The sequence below is a fragment of the Sitophilus oryzae genome, unplaced genomic scaffold, assembly GCF_002938485.1.
Source record: "Sitophilus oryzae breed Bouriz unplaced genomic scaffold, Soryzae_2.0 scaffold_1440_pilon_pilon, whole genome shotgun sequence".
In the NCBI taxonomy this organism is placed as follows: domain Eukaryota; kingdom Metazoa; phylum Arthropoda; class Insecta; order Coleoptera; family Curculionidae; genus Sitophilus; species Sitophilus oryzae.
The window spans coordinates 3642909-3668730 of record NW_022146105.1 but is presented as its reverse complement, the minus strand read 5'-3'; the positions used below and the strand labels follow the sequence as shown (position 1 = coordinate 3668730).

The window sequence follows — 25822 nt, the reverse complement described above, 5'->3', positions numbered from 1 at the left end:
GAAAACAGCACATGTTTCATGAATATTTATATTTTTGTTCATAATTTTCTCAAATTGTGGTATTATTAAATTGTAATTAAACCTAAACTATAAAACTAATAGGTACATTTTGAATAAGTGATTGTTATTAGGAAGGTATACAAGTATTAGATGATTTGGGTTTAGCTGTAATCCATCATTTGTATCTTAATTATAATCCTGAACCTATATATACCTATTGATTTGGATACGGATTTAAATTGGTCATTTAATATGGAATCAAATATTTCCATTTTGATTAGGGGATATTATGTTCGGAGGTATAATAACAAATACATTATTGATAGACTGAGTCAGTCAGTTAAAATTGTTACAAATAATAATTAGTTTCAGTTATATTATAAAAATTCAGTAGTCTATAAAATTCATTCTATATTTTGTACTGAACTATGTTATGGTAGGTTTATTAACAAAAAATGTTTATATTTTTTGGAGGATTCATCTCTTCAAAAAAAGTAAAAAAGGTGTTATAAGTTTATATGATAGGGAAAAAATAATATGATCGGACAAAAATTCACTAAACAAAGATATAAATCACATCAAAAATATATTGATAAAAAAAACCCAAACCATAGGCAGAATACACACAATACATAAGATATGCAACTTACAATTCCATCCATACGAGGCGTTTCGGAAAAAATAAGAAGGATAGGAAAACAATATAACATAAGAACATCCTTCAAAACACAAAATACACTTAGATCCATTTTAACCCACACTAAACCAATGAACATTGGACAATAAACAAAAAATGTAATATACAAAATACCATGTTAATGTTATAAATTTTATATTGGTGAAACCTCTAGACCCTTAAATTTCCGAATTAAAGAACATAAAGATTATTTTTAAGAAAGGGCGATTTTCACAAATCATTTGTCATCATGCATGAGACACAGAGCACAGAGTAGATTTTAATAATGCAATAATTATTATGAAAGAAGCGATAGCCTCTAAACAAAAAATAAAAGAGGCTTTTTTACAACAGTCTAACATAAATAAATGTCTTGCTCAGACAGCTGTAGAGGTTCACTAAATAATTGATTGTTATCAGGTAGTAATTGTTAATTTTGAAGTTTAACTTGATATAATGTCGTTTTAACAAAACGTCAACGGTTTTTATAGATGTATCTGTTGAAAAAAAAGTGTTCTTGAATAGTTGTACTTAGATATTTTAAAAAGTTTTTTTCTTTGTTCCTTGTGTTTTTTTTTAGTTCCCGAACCGTTAAGCATTTTTTTGTCCGTTAGGCAAATTTGTTTATTAGTAAATTATTAGTTTATAGTAAATTCACTGCTTATTTTATTTTTTAGATTTTCTTACAGCGCAAGTGGCGAAATATCCTTAGGACTTATTTGAAGAGATGTATATTAATGTAAAACTAACATACCAAAAAATTTGTTATTGAATGTGACCTGATTTTTGTCTTCCACATTTTGTTATGTTTTCTCCAGAATGGTAAAACTGTTAAGCCAAAATTCAAAAGGAATATAAAAGGAGACAGGGAATTTCGATATATCCTTTAAAGAAAATATATTATGTAAGAATAAATGTCTGGGTTATTTGTTTTGACCGAGAAGGAAACGAAAAAATAGGACAAAGAGTTAGGCGACTGGTTACACCGAACATACGATTCGGGGATATTAAAAAGAGAGTTGAGGCAAAATAGGACGCGTTTAGTATTTCTGACCAATCGTTGGCTCTCCGTGATATGCCCAATGCCTTTCATAAAAGCAAAGAGTTTTAACAAACCATAAACCACTTTTTAGCACACATTTGCTTTACTGCCAAATTGCAATTTGTTGTAAAAACATAAACAGATAATATATATTTTTTTATTTTTTGTATTAATTTTGTTTAATGATTGATCTACAGGACTTTTCTTAAGTAAATTAGGTTAAGCGTTCGTACATCTAAAATTTAGGGCACAATAACAGAAGTTTCATAAATATCAGTGGCTTGAGCGAATATGTGTGGCAAAAAGTTGAAAATTTGTGACATGTTAAAATGCTTATAAAAATAGTAAACATTTTGAAAAATTTCAGTATTTGTAGGAAATTGTAAAAAAGTATAATTTTTACACTCCTAATAAAACAATACACTATTGTTCGGAAATAGTCTTAAGTCGAGAATGAAAATAGTATTATCTAATGTCAAAGTGTAAAGTACTTACTGCAAATCAAAATGTCGGTCGGTAAGAATTTGGAAACATATCAACGTTTCAAAAAAAAAACAACATATTTTCTGACAACGATTATAGATTTTCGGGAATGAAGATATATTCTCTATATCAGAAGAGTCGAGAATGAAATTAGTATTATTTAATGTCAAAGTGTAAAATATTTACTGCAGATTTAAATGTCGGTAGAAATTTGGAAAGTAGAAGATAAAAACTAGAAGATAAATTGGAGAAGGGGAAGTTATCTTGATCAACGGTACAGCTGTTTCAAAAAAGAGCATATTTTCTGACAACGATTATAGATTCTCGGAATGAAGATATAATCTAACATCAGAAGAACCTAGTTCTGCACAATGAAATGTATTCGAAACGAATGATTGAGATGAATAGATATGAATATATATTCTAATATTATTTTCCGACTTATTAAAAGTAATTAAACGTTACAATAGCAAGGATAACATTTTATTTGATGAATAGATATAGGGTATATCTGTTATTGAAATATTTTTTTAGTTTTCTAAGACACATTTTTATACTTTTACAGTTCTTTTTCGATTTATTATAAAGTTTTAAAAAAGTTGATTTTTTATTTAAATCAACGATAAAAATATAAAAATCCCTTGATTTAAACCACAGGTATATAACGTCGGAAAGCGTGAAATCTGTATAAAGTTTCCCAATATAAAGTATGTATAATGAGATAGAGAATTATGTGGTATACCGGTTAATATGTAGTATGACTGTATGGTCATTTCCTCGTTAACGTTATTATTCTAATTGGAATTATTCCGACGCTACTGAACTAGTTAAGTCTAGTAATCAGCGCCGGCTATGCCACGACCTCAGCACAACCACGATGTGACAATTCGGCGCGCATGGAGACATATTCATTTTCATTTTATCGTTGATGAATTGCTGGATTTGAACAGTGACACTGATTGAATGGTACAACTCGATTAGATACGGTGTTGAACGACTGGCTTGAGCGCCGTGAAATTTGTCGCCGATCCTTTATATTGCCACTGAAGAAGAAATGTCATCTGATCGACGAATTTCACTCCTGACGTACGCCAATGAAAGTGTATTTCCATACACACTTTTTCTTTTTCCCCTTCCGAACATTTTTAAGGGTTTATATTGCGGAAAACGTGTCAGAAAAACTTCCATTTAGCACTGGCACTTTTAAACCTATTTTACTGTTTGAAATTTACACGCCGTAGACGTTTTTTTTTTATTGAAACGCAACATCTCTATCGTAACATTTTATACATTACAAAATAGTCAAATCTCTTCTTAAATACAGGGTGGTTCTAATTGTATTCGGGAAACTTCCACAGCATATTTTACCGATAAAAATAGGTAAAAAGTTCGTATAAATGTATGTTCTAAAATGTTTCGTTTTGGAGATACAGGGTGTAGAAGTTTCATTTTGATTTCAATTTTTTCCAAATAAATTCTGAACTAACGTCAATATTTGTATGGAAATTGCTGTCTTCGAGTTTTTTGACATGGGAAATTTGACTTAGATGTCAATGTGATTCCTACTTGTAGGGGCCGCCACCTAGATTTTTTAAAACCAAATCAAATTTTCATCCGTACCTATAGAAAACTGTTGAATGGAAACATTTATTATTTCCCAATTAACCTAACCAAATATTAGCGTTGCTTCACAAATTATTTTGAAAAGCTCTAATTAAAAATGTATCTCAGAATCTAAGCATTTTAGGACATAAATGTATATTTACTTACTTTTATGTGTAGAATATGCTATCGAAGTTTCCCGAATACAGCTTGGACCACCCTGTATACAGAAATTTTATTTTAATTGCAAAAGAAGGTTTTATGTATTCCTAAAAATTGTATTGAAGATCAGGGGTGGATGGGGAAGTGGAAACCGGCCCCGGAAAAACAGGCAACCGGCCCAAATCCACAAAAACAAAACGACCATAACGAAGAAACATATTTTATTTATTAATATATAAGTAAGGGTGTTTTCGCTCGTCCGAAACAGCTCTTTTGCTCTTTGCCTGCGTTTTTTTTTAATTGAATTGTCTTGATCAAAATTTTCGTAAAACCGATATTGGGTCGGACATCTGAATTTTTACTACAAAATGGCTCAGTTTTCAGGGTTCTACTGCTTTATTTCCATTATCGATAACGGTAATTTGATCTTGAATAGGCTACAATTTTGAGTCACGATTTTGAGAAATTTAAGACTTCCTGATTCATTCAGTTAAGCTGGCCCAATCCTCTGTGAAATACATTACTTTTAGCTTTTCGGATATATACTTTTTTACTCATTGTAGAAAGAAAATCTCTCTTTTCTGCTACAGCAGCAACCTCCTCGTATTCCTGTGTTTTTGACTGAATCGCAGTCGCCATTAAAACTGTAGCATTTTTTAGGTTATTATATAGTTCTTATCACGAAACTTTTCCTCTATACTTTTCTACATTTGGCATCTTGTATGATAATGCCATGAATCAAAAGAAAAAAACCTAGGCAATACCTAGGCAGTGGATATGTTCTGATGTAATGCTATGTTACAGTCGAAAATAAGAATATTTGGATGTTCGAGACATATTAATATTTTATTATCTAATCTAGTTTAAACCTTATTTAATTCTTCTCTGCTGTCTCAGTAATTTTTAGCAAATTCATTTTAGCAACATTTTAAACAACCTCCGTCAACCGCAGAGTTCGCGTCAAATTCGCTTACCTTTTTACAAAGGGGAGCTCGAAAAAAATATTGCACCGAGGCCCCCAGTTGTCAATCTATGCTACCGTATTCTTAGTATACATTTAGATCGAGACTATTTAAATTTACCTAATGCTATTCATTCTTCTTTTTTTTTGCTGCCAGTCAGTCATATTTATTAGTTATTAATAAAAGAATAGTGGGTAAAACTATACAGGGTGAGTCTTAAATAAGTGCAAATATTTTCAGGTATGGTATATTTCGACCCCAGGAACACGTCTATGAGTTTTTTTTGTAAAAAAAGATGTTAAAAATCGAGCATTTTCTTTCAAATGTTCCTGTATATTTTAGAAAACTTTTTAGAACTTGTTCACCGCAAATTTTCCCACGGTATAGTTTCTTAATCTCTGATATTACGGCACTAAAAGAGATGCAAATACCGAAAAATTGAGGTGGCTCAATTTTTTTTAAAAATAAATCTATTTTTTAAATTTCCAAACATTAATAACTCGACTGGATAAAGAGAATATGTTATGTTTATTTTTTTGAGATCTACTAGCCCTGAAAATATTTGCACTTATAGACTCACCTTGTATAATAAAAATTTTCAAACCGAACAAACAGCAGATGATTATTAAAATTAAAAATGTCACAGAGAAAGAAATTTTACAATAGTTATTTTACAAATTGGTGTTTATGTTTAAAAGCAACTGACGATTATACTAATACAAATTGATTAGTTAGTTATGGATCACTAAGGATCTTACGTCACTTTAGTTAGAAGATTTACCATTTAATTTGCTAATCCAATCTTTTTTGAGTTCTGATCGGGACCGGCCCACCGGCCCATTTTTCCACCGGTATACCGGGAATTTTCCCGTTTTCCCATATGGCCCATCCACCCCTGTTGAGGATGATTGTAGAATGTAGAGCGTATGGAAGGGAGGTTAATCACCGGGACCTTACAGATCTATTGTGTTCCCCTTTCTTGAGTTATAACTCATCATACAGTCTTAGGGCTTTGACAAAATCCAGTATCTGAGACGGTTTTACACAGGTTAGTTCTCCATCTCCGATATCAGTCGTACCAAAGTGTATGGTACGAATGATTGTCGTCTCGGCGCACTCAGTGATGAGGTTTTCTGGTGTTTCCCAATTTTTCCCACAGAATCTGCATTCGCCGTTGTTTCTTAGCTTCAATCTACTGAGGTGTTCATTGAGGAGACAGTTTCCTGTTAAGAAACCCCGTGACAATCCGAAGATTATTCTTACTTAACTTAAATCATGAAAAAAATTTTCCCGGTCGTAAGTTTTGAGATTTTTTTTCTAGCGTCTTAAACCGTTGCAGGATTCCCATTCTAGGTTACGGATAAATTGAAAAGCATTAAATACTAAACATATGGTAATTTTTAGTATTTTTCGTTATGTGGAAAAAAATGTGCTCGTACATTTTAAACTAACCGAAGAAGAACCCGGTTGTTTGTATCTCGCTGTTTACAGTTAAAATAATAAAAGTTTGACTAAGAGAAATATAATATTATCCTCGGGAGATCCTAAGGTGTTATAAGATGATTTATTTTAAAATACGTGGAGTGCGAGAATATGAAACCAGAAAAATGAAAATGTTAAGTTGGTGCGCGGGAGATGTCTGTAAATCAGGTCCCCTTTCTGTTGCAATTTATATCAACATCTTTTTATTTATTTTTTCCTTTCCTTCGAACAGAAAAACTCTCAGTCGACCGTCTGAGCTTTCCAATGCTATAGATATCTCTTCTGGCTTTTAATTCCTAGTGATTTTAATTTAAACGAGTGCTTTGTACTCTCTGACTTGATTTACAACAACTTTACGATATTCTAAAATATTATCAATTAAAATCTCTTTCAGATATATATATATCTAAAGTGTGATTTAATAATTATTGTATAGATATAAATCTAGCTTTTTATTAATTTTCTTTTTATTTATTCCGTTACATATACATTCAAATCGTCTCTTAAAATACCAAGCACGCTTAAGTCTATAAGAGCAAAGTTCTAAAAATGTAATTTACAAAATTCCCTAGAAGCTGGAAAACTTTATATTGGTTTCACACTTTCTCGACGTTATGACATTAGAGCCAGATTACAAATATCCTATTAAGATATACACACACAATAAATTCTAGTAATTTTTATAAATCGTTTTTATCCTATTAACATTTTTTAGTAGCAAATAATTGAGCAGATTAATAAAATTTAAATAACTTCAAGGCTTTGATTGTGTACGTGTCGTGTTGTGCGAGAACATTATTAAACAATCCAGGCTGTGACAACACGAAGCATTAAATGTTTAATAGTTCGTTATATAAATGATAGTTGAATGGTGTTGGATCGGAAACCAAATAACTAAATTGGAAGGTTTCCCCGATTCACTGTTGGAGAAACTATTAATAGACAATAACTATACCCTTAAGCTATATACCCCCTGCAAAGTTGAAATTGAAAATAAAATTAAAAGCAAATGAAAATGATCTACTTGAGATTAGAAAATAGCAAAAAATTGACGCCTTTCCCATTTTTCAATACGTATTACTTACAAAAATTTTCAATTTTGATCATGTCACCGATTCTTATTAAACGCTTGATATTTACAAACTAGAAGACGTAGAATACGTAAATGTGGGCCGTTATGACCATACAAGTACATTTCTACTAATTTCAACCTTGAAAAATCATTCGATAATAAGGGCTGAAAGAATCGATTTTCTTACAAAACCAAAGCATTTAAGCCTTTAAAGTTTTATATATTCTAAAAGTACATGAAGTTTCCTATAAATTTTAAAATTTTTATAATTTTATCACAATGTTTACTATATTTGTGAGCGCCTTGAATATGTGTTTATAAAATTGCCAAAAAAATTGGAAGTTTTCGACTTTCCAGTCATGAAAATTGGCGATTTTTGTCATGTCACCGATTTTGTTGAAACTGCTGTTATTTACTAACTAAAAGGTGTAGAATAAGAAAATATAGGCCATTGTAGTCTTAGAGGACGGTAATGGATGTAGGAGACGTTTTAACCATCATCAAAAAAGAACAAGTCCATAAAATGAATTTTCTCACAAAACCAACACTTCTAAGCCTTTAATGGTGGATATACTCAGAGTCTACATAAAATTTCCTATAAATGCGGAAATTTTTATAATGTTATAGTTATGTTAACTATGTTTCTAAGGTTTTTGAAGATGTGTAAAAAATAGCCAAAAATTTGGTATTTTTTCGACTTTTTCATACATATATTCATGAAAATTGGCGATTTGGATCTAGTCACCAATTTTCATAAAACTGCTATTATTGACTAATTAAAAGGTGTAGAGTTCGTAAATACAGCTATTCAGGTCTTACGAGTACTATACTGGATATAGGCAATATTTTCACGGCGATCAAAAATCGCTAAAAAAACTAGGATTCATATAATCGATTTTCTCACAAAATCGAAGCATGTAAGCATTTATATATTTATATATTATAAGAGTACATAACATTTCCTACAAATACTGAAATTTTCATAATTTTATCGCAAAGTTTACAAAGTTAGAAAATATATTATAAAGTACTATACATAGTTTAACATTTTTTGTATCATGCTCTAAAATTAAAATAAATTCGTAGATTAAAATTCTTAGAAATACGTGTGGTATTAGGGTTACCGAAGCGCAACATGATATAGAGCGATAATCAATGCGAGATAGAGGAACAACAGGGTCAATTAAATGTTTAATAGTTTGTAAAATATATGATAGTTGAATAGTTAAACCGGAAACCAAATAATTGAGCGGAAGTGTCCGGTGCCGCATCGACGTAGGCCAGATTATTGTCCCAATCTCAACATGGCATCACGTCCGCTAGTGGATCATTCAAATTATCTACTAAATACCCGGCCGGAGCGACACGAGACTTCCATTTGTCAAGTCGGCCGGGCCTTCACATAAGCCGGTTGGGAGCTGCCGCATCATTCTGCTCCTATTACAGCTCCTATCACGAAAAAATTTCAACGCCGGCGTCGTTTTTTATGATAAAGCCGCGCTACATGACAAAAAAATTGGATTCCCTAGCCGAACGGCTTTGAACACTTAAACTTTCTCCCTATTTATACTTCTACTTACATTTGCAAAGTCATTTTTTAATGAACTGTTTGCGCTTTCGATTATCGAAATCTATTTATATTAAAACGATTTGGCACTGACTGACTACAATACTACGCGGCAGATTGAGCTGAAAATTAGTATAGTTACTCTTTACCAGACAGACCAGACAGACTAGTCACCAAACGACAGAGGACTAGTCAATGACCAGAAAAATTCGTCAACGTTTTGGTGGGCATTATTAGTGACCAAATGGTAAGTCAAATATTCATCAACGATAATTTTTTTATTTCCTTTATAAGCGATTTTTAGCAGGAGCTTATTCCAAATCTGGCAATTTTATTCCCCGATCCTCTTTTTAGACGAAAAACGATTTAAAATAAACATAAAGTTCTCACAGCGCTCCAAAATATTAACACAGTATATTAATGAAAAAATTATTTGATTATAAAATAAAGTGACATACATAAAAGCGTTAGTTGATTGGCATCTAAATACTCAAAACCATTGCGATTATTTTTTAAACAGACAACAGTTAAATAATTTTATGATGTGTCACTTTATTTTCTGTATAAAATAATAATATATTTCGAGTAATATGGTATATAAAAGAGTAATACAATATGTTTATAACTCCATTAAATTAATGTCCGTGAGTTTGTGGACTTGTGACGGATTTATTGTTAAGTTCACGGATATTGATGGAAAAACTGCATTCTAAAATACTGTTTAGCATTTTCTAGCGATAAATCGATACATTAAAATATCAAAAATTCTTCTATTTTTAATAATATGCTAATTTTATATCATAATTCATAAGATTATGAGAGACATATATTTAATATTTGAATTTATAAATTGTTTTATTTATACTTATATGTTATTTAAGAATAATTTAGTGAATAACGCAAAGTCGCAATTTCTAAAATATTTCAATGTGTAACAATCGATAAAATATATGAAATCGTTTGGACAAATTTAATTATAAAACGATTTGATATCGTACGGCTAAATAGTGCGAGAGGAATTTAAATATTAAAATACCGACAAACTGGTGGAAGCGATCTGCATAATTATGGTAAAATAATACCGTCATTTGGTTGGTCACAACATGTTGACATGTGGGCTTTCGGAGACGACATGGTGTAGCACCTGCGGCAACTATTATCGCACCACAGCCAAACTTTTCCCAACTAAAAACATCGCAGAACAAGAGCCTTCTTTTCGTTATGTATTATTGATGTTTCCTTGGTTTGAGATAGATGGACTTGTTTTTATAATTATTTGCTTATTCAGAATTAGTTTTAGCCATCAGTCATATCTTTAACTAAAGCCGGAATTAAATCAAGGTGCGAATATTAGAATAATTACGTTAACAAGCATTAAAAGACAATCAACATAAGTTTTCGAACTGATCTGCATATTCAACGGAGAGAGCTTAGACAATTTATGCACCTTCCCAACATAATTTGATCAACTAAAATCGATTGAACAGGTGTATGTATATATATGTATATATGCTCTACAATTGTGCTACATACAAATGCGCCTATACCTGTTACCATGGGAAGGCAGTTTCCTCAGCCATGATTATTTTATATAATGTCTAGGGTGACGCGATAAATCTATTACCCCGCAAAATACAAATCTAATAGACCTCTATTAATAAACAAAATTGGGACAAGTATCTTAGAAACTGGAATCTATTTGCACAGCGATAATATATGAAGTTTAATTTCAATCAGATATATTTATTGACAGAAAATAAATACCGAACGATTTTTACTGAAAGTGTTTATTACTAATATTAATAAATTATTGTATTTAATAGTTAAAAGTTTTACTTATAAAATTTACTCTTAGATGTTTAGTTGATGCCTAAGTTTATAATTAAATTTTGAAAATCGGAAATCACGCCAATAACGATGTATTCAGTTCGGAAACATACTTTCTGGATATATTTTTCCGATTCAGGTTCAAAATAAGGCAAAAAAACGTCGCTAACTAACCACGATTGAGAAGTCGAACATCGAAATTATAAAATTTGCCGCTCAAGCACATATTTAGCTGTTCTCGGGATTTTTCTACTATTCCAGACCTCATTCTTGTTCTGCAAACGTAACTTCCTGCAGCTACTTTTGAATTAAAAATTTCGATATTTCAGATCGGATTTTATCTACGACAGAAAATGGTTTTTGATGGGGTTTCTAAAAATTCTCTATACGGGGTGTCTCACAAATAAGTGCAAGTATTTTAAAGGATGTTTAACATTTTTAAAATAAATTAATAATAATCGAGTTGTTTAACTTTGAAATTTAAAAAAAATAATGGCAACATTTTGAGAACCGCCGGCAGCAATTAAAAAATACCAAGCAATTACCAGAATCTCTAAAATATCTATATAATATATATAATCTAAAAATATCAGCTGATCTGTTTAAATGTAGGTCAAACGTTGACTATTTACATATCTAATAGAGGGCGCTGATTGTGAACTGTTGCAAAGCTGCTATAATTGACCCTTATTTAGTTTCATTATTTCAGTTTACTAAACTGTAAAAAAAATATTTAAAATACAGTAGACGTTGCACTATACTTAATAGTAATTTACAATGTTTAAAAAATCTTAGTGAATAAAATTAATTTAAATATTTTTTTTTGTAGGAATTTAAAAATAACGTGAACTTATAACTTATAAATATACAGAATGTGGATAACGTAGGGGGCAGCATTGCATTCTCTCAAAGCACTATAAACAAATTTTTGGAAACTGAACAAGCAGCACTCAAAAGTTTTCAATATTTTTCGGAAAATGTCAAGAAAAATATAAAATTTTCAACATTTTTTTATCACAAAAAAAACATGGGCGTGTCATCTGACGTCGAACTATACTACCAGTTAAAATACTTGCACTTATTTCTGGGACACCCTGTATCTCTAGTATGGCAAATAAAAATTCGAAAATTGCCTTTTGTATAATTGCCATTTAATTACTCTGTGTACGGTGTGATATAACAACGTTGAGAATGTATAAAAGAGAAAAAACTAAAAATTGATGTTTCACCATTGCTTTGTACGTATGAGAGTGAAAATTAAGGTATGAAAATTGACATGGCAAAATATGTTATCCTAACCACCTAAAATAATATACATCCTCGCCTAATCCAAGATATTCAAAAGATTAGTCGCGCAAGTAAATGCTCTTTAGCTTGAAGCTTGTGTCTGGAAGTACGTGTGACGCGCTTGCTACTGACGTCTACAACAGCTCTATAAAATCCAATTCACACCGAATTCAAGTGTTATGTAAAGTTTGAAGTCGCTCGAAATGCAGCAAGTTAGATTTTGTATCTTGGCATATTAAAAAGTAATAATAAAGAAAATGTCTTTTTTATTCAAAAATACCAAACAAAATTTACAGGATGTGCTTGTTTTTTTGTGTCTCGGGCATTCCTCCTGCAAAATAAGAAAGGAGTATATTTCCTATACAAAAACAATGGAGACATTCAGTTTACTATTATTCCTGGCATTGTATCTAGTTTCTAAAGCCTAACCAAAAGCCGAAACATATAAACCCATCTTAGTGCCTTCTTGTCTCGTTGTGCTTCTTCCCAGAGGTCCTTTTTCAACTTACGACGTGACAAGATTTACAAAATAACATCATGCTCAACACGTGTCGTCGCTATAGCAACAGTTTGACTCGGACGAAAGGCTAGATAGTTTGCTTGCTGACTTTTACTCCTTACTGTGATCATTCTGTAATAACGCGCCATATGTGCCGTTATTCCCTGATATTTTTTGGCTTTGCGGCTTCTTTTTTTCCGAGTAAAGCGATAATAACAATATAACCGATACAGACTGTCGAACACCTCCGTAGTCCGAGCGCTCGTACTCAACCTAGCATAAAAGAAAGAAAAGGGAATCATAACCATCGATATTATGATTTTATTTATTGTGAATGTACGTTACATAACATATATAAGTAAAAAACTTATAAATAACTACATGCAGTGCAATCTGTAGGTACTAGAATTGTGTGCTTATTATTTCGTCAAATTACACTTTTTAGTGTGTTCTTTCATAGTAATATAGTTAGTAAAACATTTAAACATTTACAAAATCTTTTAGGTCAAACATATGCTCACGGTCTATTATAGAATATAGGGAAGCTAGTCGTTAGGGCTCAAAGAGGAACTTTGGTTTGCTATACAAGACTTGCTGGATGGTTTTATTTTTCATCAGAGACATTAATGTTGGAGGATCAGGATGGTTAGATCTAATAACATTGTCGTAAACTACCCTAAAGCAATTCGGAGCGATTATTTTTCCATAAATTGGCTGTAATTGGATGATAAAACGGCTTGGAATCAAACTATTACTTTTTCAGTTAAAAATCTATCTGTCACTTTGTAAAAACAACGTCATTTCCTTTGCTACATTAATTTTTATATTGCAAGGAGAAGTTCGAAAGTTTTTTATGCGATTTCTTTAAATGTAATTTTTAATTATTTGAAACGCGGAAAACTGTTTTATAAAACTTACACAAAAACAGGTTTGTGTAAGAGTCAAAAACATCTCTGTGAACTTTTAAATTAATAATATTTGACAGGAAATCAAATAGTAATTAACAACTATAAATTACAAGAAAATTAATAGACTAAACATGAAATATGTTTTCTTTACTCCAAAAAGTCAAAGTATCATAAATATAATATGAAAAACGTTTTTCGACACCTTTATATTTATTGTTTACAGGAAATAAATAATTTTCGAAAAATGACGGGTTTGCAAACGATAAATTATCCATTTATAAAGCGATTTGCTGTAAAAATAGATACTTGGACAAGCAGTCTGTCGTATATATGTGCTATCCGCATGAAAGAAAAGTAATTCGCTAAGAAAACTTCTATACAACAATAAAGCGAACAGATGTACAGCTGTATTTCATATCTTATGAATTTTAGTTGCTTTAAAAGTCAAAGAGGGTGCTTGTTTGCCCGTGGCCAAGTTTTTTTCCTTCATCTTTCTGCAAAACGTGATTTTAAATTTGAAATATCGTTACATTTAAGGCGAACTTGCTTTTATAATCTGGATCGAATGTTTTATAGCTTTTAAGATAGGCTCACTTTAAAATAGAAAATGGAAAATTTCGATTAAGCGGACAATCTGAGAAAATATTTCCTATAACAAATAACAAATCAGTCTTACATACGCCATTATATTGTACAGATCAAAGAACTCTCGGAATGGAGCAATATGAAGAATATTTTCATTCGGGCATCCACAAATGCTCGTATTTACCCTAGGAAATTCGAAATATCTTGGCTTGTATACTATTTGAACGTTCAACTGATAAATAAACGAAATCTTGTTTTGAATACTTCTCATTTAACCATACAAATTTCTGGAGTAATTCCTCATTTCTGTCAACGTCTTTACGTGCATTTTACTATCATAATTGCTCTTATATATTCGATATATTTGTCATTCGAGATGTATAAGGAGCTATATAGGGTGATTCACAGCGATGGCACGTTAGTACCATCAACGGAAATAAATACTTTGTTGATCTCCCTGTTTAATATCCAATCAGGCGATCAAGACAGATCGAATATGTCGACTTTCCTTAACCTATAAGACAAACTTCAGCTTTCAATATGCCGAATTTATTATTTATCCAACGCTGTTTCAAGTTCATGTTTTTGTTAATTTTACACATCTTTTATTTTTTATCTCGAAAACTGTTAGATATAGGTATAGGTTAGAATAAAAAAATTATGAGATATGAAAGTAGTTTCGAAAAATGTAATAATATACCCGGTGTTCCATTTAAAATAACAAAGTTGCTTTTAAGGTACATCCAGGCTGAGAGTGTCGAGCGTCGCGTCGCCTTTGCGTCGCGTCCGCCCCATTGAACTCGAACTCGACGCTCAGCGGACGCTAGCGCAACGCCAAACGCGACGCTGTCTGCCTGAACGGTCTAATTTAATTTAAGTGAATTGATTCCATTTCGACACGCGGACGCGACGCAAACGCGACGCGACGCTCGACGCTCTCAGCCTGAATGTACCTTTAGTGTGAACCGGCAGCACTGTAACGCTGAAAATTTAGACTCTATGCAAAAATCCAAATTTTCAAAAAAATTCTATCAGCGCTTCTCTGTGAACGTCTAACCATGGCATGAATCACCCTGTATAATGTTTGCTGTTTTCTATTCTTCAAATAAAAATCTTTTTCTATAGGTCACTATTCTAATGATACAGATCTAAACCTCAAATCATCTTTATACTGTTACCATTTTATGTGAATTATAATTACTAAAAGAGCGTGCATACTCACTGTACAATCTAATGGTGCCATCAGTTTCACCTCTTGGGTTCTTAGCTACGCATTTGTAAATGCCATAATCGCTTAGCTGGATGTTGTTGATGGTCAACCTCATATGGGTTTTATAGTTTGGCGTTCCTGTATAAATAGAAAATTAATTTATATAAGTTTTGTAGTGTTAAAAAGTGTAAAATTATATTTAAATTTGATTAAAATGAACCAAGCTTACCTAAAATATTCTCGGCGTGGTATTTCCTTGATTCGTGTATCATTTGTCCATCTTCTCGTGTCCAGTAATTTAGAGAGCTAGGATGAGCTTCAGTAAAACATTCTAGTGTAACAGAATAAGCTAAAGGTGCCCCTACCAGTTGATGAGGAATCCACAGCATAGGTGGAACTATAACAAAAAGTTACGCTATAGTCTTACAGTTATACAATATCTATAAATAAGTTTGAATATATCTGAATATTTGTTATGACTGGAATAGTTATTAAACCAGATTCACTTAAAACTTTTGGTTAAATGCGTTTGAGGGAGCAGCTGATGGACTATCCATAACATTGAAAGGACTGTAACAATATCAAAGCTTATATTAATCTGCGGCGATCCCAAGTTTTGTTTTGAAAGCCGAAGTAAAGACCCGGGCGCCTAGCACCGGTTTCCTGATTTTCAAAAGTAATAAACTTTATGGATTTCGGAAGTTGCCACAGATAATTGATTTTCACGCTTGGTACATATGCGCTGTAAACTCACTTTTTTGTTTGTAGTTCGTTAAATAAAACTAATAAACTATACCCTTTTAAAGAGCTACGTTTAATTCATCAACTAAGGGCATTGATGACCAGTTTATAGCCCATTGTCATTTTTTGTGTTTATTCTAATTTATATTATTTTATAAGCTTCACATCTTGATCCGTTAACAACTGCGCCAAGTTTAATTTTTTATATAAGTTAATTTCTAGTAAATCTTGTGAAAAATTTAGAAAACATTTTTTTAATTTTTATAACATAGTTTGTAACTGTCGACACTATAATAGAACATGTCACATACATATACCGTATAATCGAACAAAAACGGCGTCCAGTTGACTTGGAAATGAACATCGATGAAATCCCCATATAATTTTTAATATAATTCATTTCATAGCCATCGCTGACGCCGTTTTTCGATCATACGGTACTAACCTCATAAGGCTTTCGTTTATGAAATTGTAAAGGAACAGAAATAAAAATGCAGAATTTTTAAACCCATTTCGTGATTTTTTGCTGTGTAACCTGATGACGTTTTCTACTGTTAAAAATGTGATTTTATATTGTGAGGCTTTACGTAAAAGCAAACCAACAAACGACTGCTTATTTTTCATATGATTTGCTTACAAATTATTAATAAAAACTGTACAATTATTGATATTTTAGAATTAAATTTTAAAAAAGTAATTTATGCTGATATACACTCACAGGCACCAAAAACGAGTCCCTTAAAATTTTGATATGTTTCAAAGTTTAATATATTTTGTTATAGTTGGCCGATTTTGATAATTTTTTAAGTAATATGCAGCTAAATTATTTGACTTTTTAGTATTTTTTTCTAAATTAAAAATTAAGGTTTCCATCTGTCAATTATACTGAGAAAACAAAATGTTGATGTTTTGGCGAAAGTTTGAAATACCATGTAGAATTTTTTTACATATATCAAAACCAAAAAATAAACTATCGAGAAAAGATGCAATTAGATGATAAAATGATTTTAAAATTCCTTGATTTGTTTGACTTGTTGAAAATTCTTTGACTTGTTTAAAACACATCACGATTTTAAGGTCCCCGTTTTTCGTGCCGGTGAGTGTATTAAAACTTATGTGTTTCTGAATTTTCTTTTAAATAAAAATATTCGGTTTTTCTAACATAGCAATTAAGAAGGAAAAACATTTATATCTTGGTAACCATCTCAAGATGACCTGCCTCCCCCAAATTGTCCTTCTATTGTAGCTCGCCGTGTATAATTTTCAAGCGGACCAGAGCGTTGTCCATTGTAGTGGTGACAGGAATGGCTTGCAGTTCCTATTATACAATGGATACTAATTTATACTGTTGACTGTACCACTGCCGTAATATAAACAGTTCAGATATTGCTGCTCCGTTCACCACTATTTCACTGGAATAATAAAAATCCGGAATATCTAAATGTTTTATTTTTAACATGAATCATCCCCTGAATGCTGCTGCTAGCCGCTTTTTTCAAGGAAATTCGTTTTTATTTAAGAATAAAGTTGATATATTGTCTGCAAAAAATGCACTTTTACTTAAAATCACCGATTTTGTTCTATTTTTCGACACAAAAAATTCTAGCTCGTAATAAACCAGTTTTAAGTGACAGTACAAATTATTATAGTGGTTTAATATGAAACAGATACGTTAATTAAAAAATAATAACGATTCGATACATTTTAACTCTAAGATTTTTAGTTCTAGTAACATTATCAGTTGTTTGCTCTCACGTAACTATCCAATGCACTTTTCTAGTTAATTTAGTTAATTAATTTAATCAAAATCCGGAAAAGGGGCTTTCCAAATTAACTAGAAACCATTTAGTTTGGTTATAATATTTGAGCTGATAGGCAAACTGCATTAAGTTTTAACTATATGAGATAAACATAATAAAATATGTAGTACTTAGATAAATTTAGATACCTTAAATTGTGTATTTTGTTCAGGTATAATGAAACTGGAGATCTAATTAGCAATTAACTTGTATGCTTTCTAATTAATTTTCTAATCTCCTAATATCAATGTCCCATCTCAGGTTTGGTCTTCTGTGTCTCTTAATTCCTTGTGGGTACCATGTTGTAAGTTTTGTGGTCCATCTGTTGCCAGGTGTCCTACCCATTGCCACATGAGGGATTTGATTCTATGGATCACATCTATTTACCTGGATCTTTTATCGTATCCACTCTATTCTTTTACGGTCTTTTTTGGTTATTTCCAGCATATTTAGTTCCATGGAGCATTGTACGAGATGCACAGTTTCCTTAAAATCTCCGTTTAAACTGTCCAGGTTTCGCATGCATATGTCATGACTGGTAGTACACATTGGTCGACTGTTTTCTTCTTTAGATAAAGTGACATTCTAGATCTTAATATGAATGAGTTTCTTCCATAAGTACTCCATGCTAACTTAATTCTTCTAAAAAGTATATTATAATATAAATAAAACATATATTTTTATCTATCCTTTCAACGGATGAAACTTCTGAAGGTAGCATCTTAGGGCCCGTGTTCGTAGAAAGTTTTTCTTTTATTTCTACCTGTCTGTAGTTTCAATTGACTGAAGTTTGATACACTACCTATCTTTTAACTATACTATTTACAGTGAAGTGTGAAGTTGTGTAGTGTGTATCGTGGTGTTTTATTATATTATACAGGGTGAGTTTTCTACGATGTTCTCTATGGGTATCTCGGAAAAAGCTTAAAAAATAGCGCTTTTTATGAAGTCATGGCCAACTATGGTTTCCACTTAAAAAAACATAGTTTGTGTCGTATGTCAAAAATGACAGGCTCTAGAAAAGAACGGAAACACAGTCTCATTAAGGATGTGATTATCTACAACTTTTATCTGAAAACTTTTTGTCTAAAATAGATTATAATGGATTTAGAGACCATTTTTAAGTAACCGAAATTTGTTTTTTTCGAAATATCTAGTAAGCCATGAACTTTTTCAAAAATCTGAAAGGCGCATATTTATGACACCACAAAACTGCAATTCTTTCCCCATTTAACCGACTCTCTATCTCCAGTAGTTTCCGAGATACCATATAGAGCATCGTAGAAAACTCACCCTGTATAACGTTAGAAGTTACTAGTAGTACTTAAATAAACTCTTAATTTTCGTCTGTAGCATCTACTGTCTGGTACACTATTTTTTTACACCATCTATAAATAATAAACAATACCAAAAAGAATTTTACGTTACGTAACTAGTAAATAAAATATCTTTTGTCCGCTTTAGTTGCTCTATTTACCTTGAAGTGTATAGTCTCTTATATCGCGTGTGTTGTGGCGTATATTTGTTTTATTTTATTATACAGGGTCAGTCTTAAGTGCAAATATTTTCAGGGCTAGTAGATCTCGATAAAAGAAACTTACTTTCTCTTTACCGTTTCTCAAATAAATCCAACATAACCGAGTTATTTTACTTTGAAAATTAAAAAAATATATTCTTGCTTAAATTTTGAGAACCACTTTTGTGGATTTTCTTACCAGTATATTGTCATATTATCAAGATATCATGGTTTTTATCTAAAAATTAAAAAAAATTCCAATTTTTTTTTTAATTCCAAATTTTCAAAATTTTTCGCGAAAAAAACCTCAATCGTGTTTCTAGGGTCGAAATATACTACCCCTAATAATATTTGCACTTAGTTAAGACTCACCCTGTATATTTATATGGGCTCTTGTAATGGATTACTGATTATTCAGGTTAGTTATCTATTAATTTAAGCATGTTTATTTGTCCCTGAAATATGGAAACTGTTTGAAAAAATAATGAAAGTTGAAAAGTTGAATTAAGATATTTTTGATATATCCACTGTTAATGACAGAACATTGTTGTAAAAGAACGAAATAAAATATGCGAGTCTTATTCTAAGCAGTGGAATCACCCTGTATCTAAATGTATGATCTCTAAGTTTTTGCTATATGAAGTAAAACATAATAAAATATGTAGTACTTAGGTAAATTGAGATATGTTTTTATAATTTAAGAAAAAGGAGGTTTTAAGATTGAAATGAAAAGTTAAAAATATTTTTTTATGAAAAAAGGCTTGAGCTAAAGTTATTTCAAATTAAAGGTGATTTGTTGTGACGTTGTTGAGAAGACTCTGAATCAAACACATCACTCTCTAGCTTCTTCTTGTCTTTAATTCTGACAAGATTAATGCGAGCCATCTTTCTCACGGCGCCTAAATTACCTCTTGCTCTTCTTTCAAATCACACACTATTCTGTTTTGCATTTAAATAATTTAAATACGCCTAGATCAGATCTTTACATGGCACGGCGTTCAGTTCTTATTGCCCTACAGATTAACAATCAGCTAGAGAATGTACCAACTTAATTAGTTTTAATGAGAGGAATCAATTTTGTTTTCAAAATTTCGCTCAATGAAGTTTACGTAAATTTAACTTCAGAAAATCTATTAACGTTTAATAGAATGTGAACCATAAAACACTCACAGTTTTGGAAATACTTAATATTGTTTGTACTATAGAAAAAAATATATACTATTAAAATTTTCAGTTTTTTTGGTTAAAGTTAACCATTTCCAATTGTGGAAAAATTCGCATATTTATTTAATTGGTCCCATTGTTATTGTGGAATATGACGGTATTAGGACGTATTTCAGGAAAATATTTTAACTTCTATAAAGTGGTTAGGTTAGTTATAAAAAACTTAAGAATTTTGTTGTGTGCAAACAGTGCAAAAGTGCAAACCGAAAATATGCACTACCATGCATTTTGGGAAAATATTTTAACTTCTATAGGGTGGCTCAAAAAAGGTATGAGTGGATCAGGATGATTTCTTTTAAATGGATCACCCTGTATATTATTGCATTTCAGCAGATCACTTTACATAATGCTAAGATATGAGTAAATATATTTCCATAGTATTAGAATATTTATAAATAAATAATTATAAAGTTCAGCTTTTCTTTCTCAGCCTTTGTTGAAAAATTATTAAAAATACAAGAACTGTCCTGAAATCAAAACTATATCAGGTATTTACTTTAGATAGGTCTGTATTTATTTTGCTATAAATATGATAACTGTATATCATACAGGATGTTCAAAATTCTACGCCAAACATTCTAAAATATTAAATAATTTTTCTTCGTTTTCTTAAATAGAACATCCTGTATATTATTTTTTCAATAGATGGAGAATTAAAAAATTATTTTTTTTTGTATTTAGGGTATTCAAAATTTTTAACTGTTTCGCAGATATTCGCGGTTTTATATTTCATATGGCATTTTCCACAGTAAAGTTTTAACAAAGCCTCCCAATGATTTTTCTCTCGTATTTTATCGTTGAAAGTGCCATATGAAATAATACTGCGTGTATCTGCGAAACCATTTAAAATTTTGAAATACTTTAAATACAAAAAATGTTCATTTTTTAACTATCCATCTATTAAAAAAATAATATACGGGGTGTTCCATTTAAAAAAATCAAAGAAAAATTATTTTTTATTTTAGAGAGTTCGGCGTAGAATTTTGAACACCCTGTATGATTGAAAATTATGCTATTTATAGCAAAGTAAGTATAGACCATCTAAAGTAAGTACTAGTAATATAGTTTTGATTTTAGGACAGTTCTTGTATGTGTAATAATTTTTTTAAAGAAGGTTATTTACTCATATTTTAGGATTCTGTAGTTATCTGAAAGGAAGCCAAAAATGCAATATTATACAGGGTGTTCCATTAAAAAAAATTATCCCGATCCTCTCACACTTTTTTGAGCCACCCTATAGAAATTAAAATATTTTTAAAAAAGTTTTTTATTGTAGAAGCTACAGATGCCCGACGCACTTTTACCGGACCCTGTATATGTCGGTGAATAAAATGTGGTGAAGAATTCTAAACAATCGAGGTAAATTTTGAATTTAGATAATGCTAATCTTTGGAAGAAACAAATTTCGGAAAGATAAGGCGACGGATTGCAATTAATCCAATTTTTGTATTAAAAAATGAATATCCACTCGCAAGCTATTACTATTCATTAGAAGGAGCAACCTGAAAGTTGGCCTTAATTATTACAGACAGAAGGCCGACAGAGCCGAGAATATTTTATAAAAGTTTCGAACAAATGTTTTACAAAACTGTAGCAAGCGCGGGTGAAATTTTTAACTTATTTGCTTAATATTTATGCCTTGGGTTGTTGGCAGAAGAAATATGTTCATTAAGGTATGCAAAAGAAGCAACTGGAGTATAATGTTACAAATTATGCTTAGTCTTATTTTAATATTTCATCAGATCTCAACGGCGCGGCGTTCGGCTTTTAAATGCTGCCGAAAAAAAAAATTGAAAAAAATATGAGGGAGGGTATCTCGATAAATACATGAAAATTAGACTGCTTCTGATTTCTACAGGGCAATTCATTTAATTTGGAAGGTTTAACGTTTAGTGATAATTTCATTTATATACCGGGTGCGTATTAAAAGTGGCTCACCCCTTTAACTTTTTTATTTTTTCAGTTAAAAAAGGAGATTTGGTATGTTACTATATGACATAAATTAGGATTGATTAACGTACTCAATTGTTTTCGGTCGCCTCCTGTTTCACCGGAAATCACTTTTGATTTTTAAATGGCACCCTCGGTATTGTTTTACTTTATTCGATAGAAAATTACATTCTGAATAGAATGACATATCATATGCGAACTTTTGACATTTTCGCATATGGTTAATTTGAAATTATAACATGGGGTTCATTACGAAAATTTGACTCGAATACTAAGCGAGTGGTATCAAATTATTCGTAAAAAAATACTTTTTCCAAATATGCTAATGAGCCACCCTCGCTCCATTTGAAAAAATTGAGATATGATTAAAAATACCATTTGGGCATCTTTTAACCGGCCAGGACAAGGAACTAAAAAAATTAGACGATCAATTCTATTTTTCCAAGGCTCCTTGATTAAAAATTAGCGTTTTTAATATAGCCATGGCACTCTAGATTGAAATTTAAAATACGATTTTTTATTAAGCGAGAATGCCAAAAGTTGACATATGATATGTCATACAATTCACAATGTAATTTTCTATCGAATAAAGTAAAAATATACTGAGGGTGCCATTTAAAAATCATGAGTTGTAGTCACTTCCGATGAAACAGGAATTGACCAAAAACAATTGAACACGTCAATCAATCTTAATTTATGAAATATACTAACATACCAAATCTCGTTTTTTTATCTAAAAAAAATAAAAAAGTTATAGGGGTGAGCCACTTTTGAGGCGCACCCGGTATATAAAGTTGTCGTAAGGCTACACTGAACTATGTTTTCAGATTAAATGCCTTCTAATTACTAAATAGTAGTTCTATAAAAATAGGTGACTCGGCCAAATAAGAAAGAAAAAGGATTTATCATAAAACTTATATTATTCAAACGTATTAATACATGATAATATGAAATTTTCCCCCTAAGTATCTGCTAGGAAAGGTAAAATATCTGGGTGTTTTAAAGCTCGACAACTTAGAAGTTATACGACATACGGTACGGCATTGTTGTTCCGATCCCGTTTCAAATATCGTTTTCGACTTTTACCACTTTCCGTTCGCTCAAAACTGCCAGCTGTTTTGCATGCTATAATGAAAAGACATTTTAGACGGTTTCCCAGACCGTCATACAACGCAAACAGCCCTTGATTATGGCCCCCGTTTTACTGCACTACTTATAACTTGCCTTCACTGTGATACGTTCAAATTTCGTCACGTTCCGCAAAAATCATCCGCAACCAGCCAGCTTATTCCCGAGTTAAATAATTCAGATTGCCAAATGCATACGGTTTGATTTTACCGTACCAACTACGAGTGATTTATAGTGTGATTAAGCACGCACAGCTTAGGATGTAGCTTAATATGCTTGTATTAGAAAAACATATTAAACTGCAATCGTAAAATGAAATATTATGCATAAAAATTTCTCTTTAAACTCTTATTATTTGTGTATTTCAACAATATACAGGATGGTCCGAATTGTAGTAGCTTTACTTTAAATGACGATCAATTTAAAGTTTAATATTCTTTGACATATAATAATTTGATATTTTTATACAGGGTGCTCCGAATTATATTCGGAAACTTCAGCAACATATTCTACTGGTAAAAATAAATAAAAAAGTTTGTATTATTTTTATTTCGAATTTTTCCTTATAATGTCTGAACTAACGTCGATCTTTGTATGAAATTTGGTGTCTGGGAGGGAGTTTTTTGACATTATTATATTTTATAGGCTACTTGCAGAGGGCGCCTCCTACATAATTTTTAAATTGCTTGAACAGTAATAACTTTTCGTCCGTACCTGTATAAAACTACTGATTTAAAAATATATATTTTTGTCGTATTTTACGTAAAAATGGCCTCTTGGTAAAAATCGCTACGAGTAATGGAATCGAGATATTTGGAATCGAAATAATCAATACATGTGATCATTGACATAAATTAAACATATTGAATGGAGAGTTATTAGACTGAAATAATAATAAATAAGATTTTTTTGTCAAAGGTTCAACAGAAATTAACTTAACTGATTTTTTTCGAAGAAAAATCTCCGATTAATTTAAAGAAATAAAAAATTTATCATTTCAGTCAAATAACTATCTACTCAACATGTTTATTTTTTGTAAATATTGACATGTATTGACTATTTCCATTCTAAATATATTCAGAATAGTTGCTTGTAGCGATTTTTACAAAGAGACCTTTTTTACGTAAAAAATTGCGGAAATGTATATTTTTGCACTCAGTAGTTTTATACAGGTATGAACGTATGAATGAAAATGAAATATTAGTCTTCAAAACAATTAAAAAACATGGAGCTGGCGCCCTCTTCAGGTAGGAGTTATATTGACACCGAAATCAAATTTCTCACGTCAAAAAACTTCCAGACACCAATTTTCATACACATATTTACGTTTGTTCAAAAATTACTTGGAAAAAATCGAAATAAAAATGAAACTTCTACACCCTGTATCTCCAAAACGAAGCATTTTAGGACATACAGTTATACGAACTTTTTTTATTTATTTTTATCGGTCGCTGCCGAAATTTCCCGAATACAATTCGGAGCCACCCTGTATAAAAATATATCAAATTATTATAATTATATGTCAAAGAATATTGAACTTTAAATTGATAACTTTTGTTTACGCTTTAGAGTTATTTAAAATAAGACTACTACACTATTTCCTTTTATCTAGATAGTTTCTTCTTTATAAGGAAAAGGCTGGCGTTGTTTTGATGTAGATCAAGATTGAAAATAAGTTTTCTTCCTTGTATGTTTCGTCGTATTCTCCGACCGAAAGCTGTTTGCAAGAACATTTAGCTTGAAACCTCTTTAAATGCATAACATTCCAGGCCGCGATGCTTACTGCCTTACTTTTCAGAATTGGTTTTCCGATTTAAAAAGAAAATCGTATCGATTCCTGATTAAATATATTAATTTAGAGGGCGACAGTTTTTTAAATTCGGCAGCCTACGCCAATATGGCCGTCGTCAGCCATTTTAAAGTGGCATCATTTTATTTTTCGTATTCGCTTCAGCAAACCTTTTCATTTAGTTCACATATCATTAGGGCAGATAAGGAAATTTTGTCCGACATCTTAGATCGTCCGCCGTTTTAACGATTTATGTATGGAAATTAGTAAAATCATAAACTACCCCTATAATAAGGGTTGCAGGAGGATGA

The 25822-nt window shown here is 31.2% G+C and overlaps 1 protein-coding gene across 2 annotated transcripts in view; it reads right to left on the bottom strand.

Moving 5' to 3' along the window:
* The window catches only part of LOC115876826 (neurotrimin-like), a 167587-nt gene that overhangs the window by 13460 nt on the left and 128305 nt on the right, over positions 1 to 25822 (bottom strand). For both annotated transcript variants that reach the window (XM_030892796.1, XM_030892797.1), the window contains exons 6-7: positions 15594 to 15761; positions 15377 to 15502 (exon numbers count right to left, since the gene is read on the bottom strand). In XM_030892796.1, coding sequence (XP_030748656.1) covers positions 15377 to 15502; positions 15594 to 15761 — 294 coding nt within the window. The remainder of the gene's footprint in view (positions 1 to 15376; positions 15503 to 15593; positions 15762 to 25822) is intronic.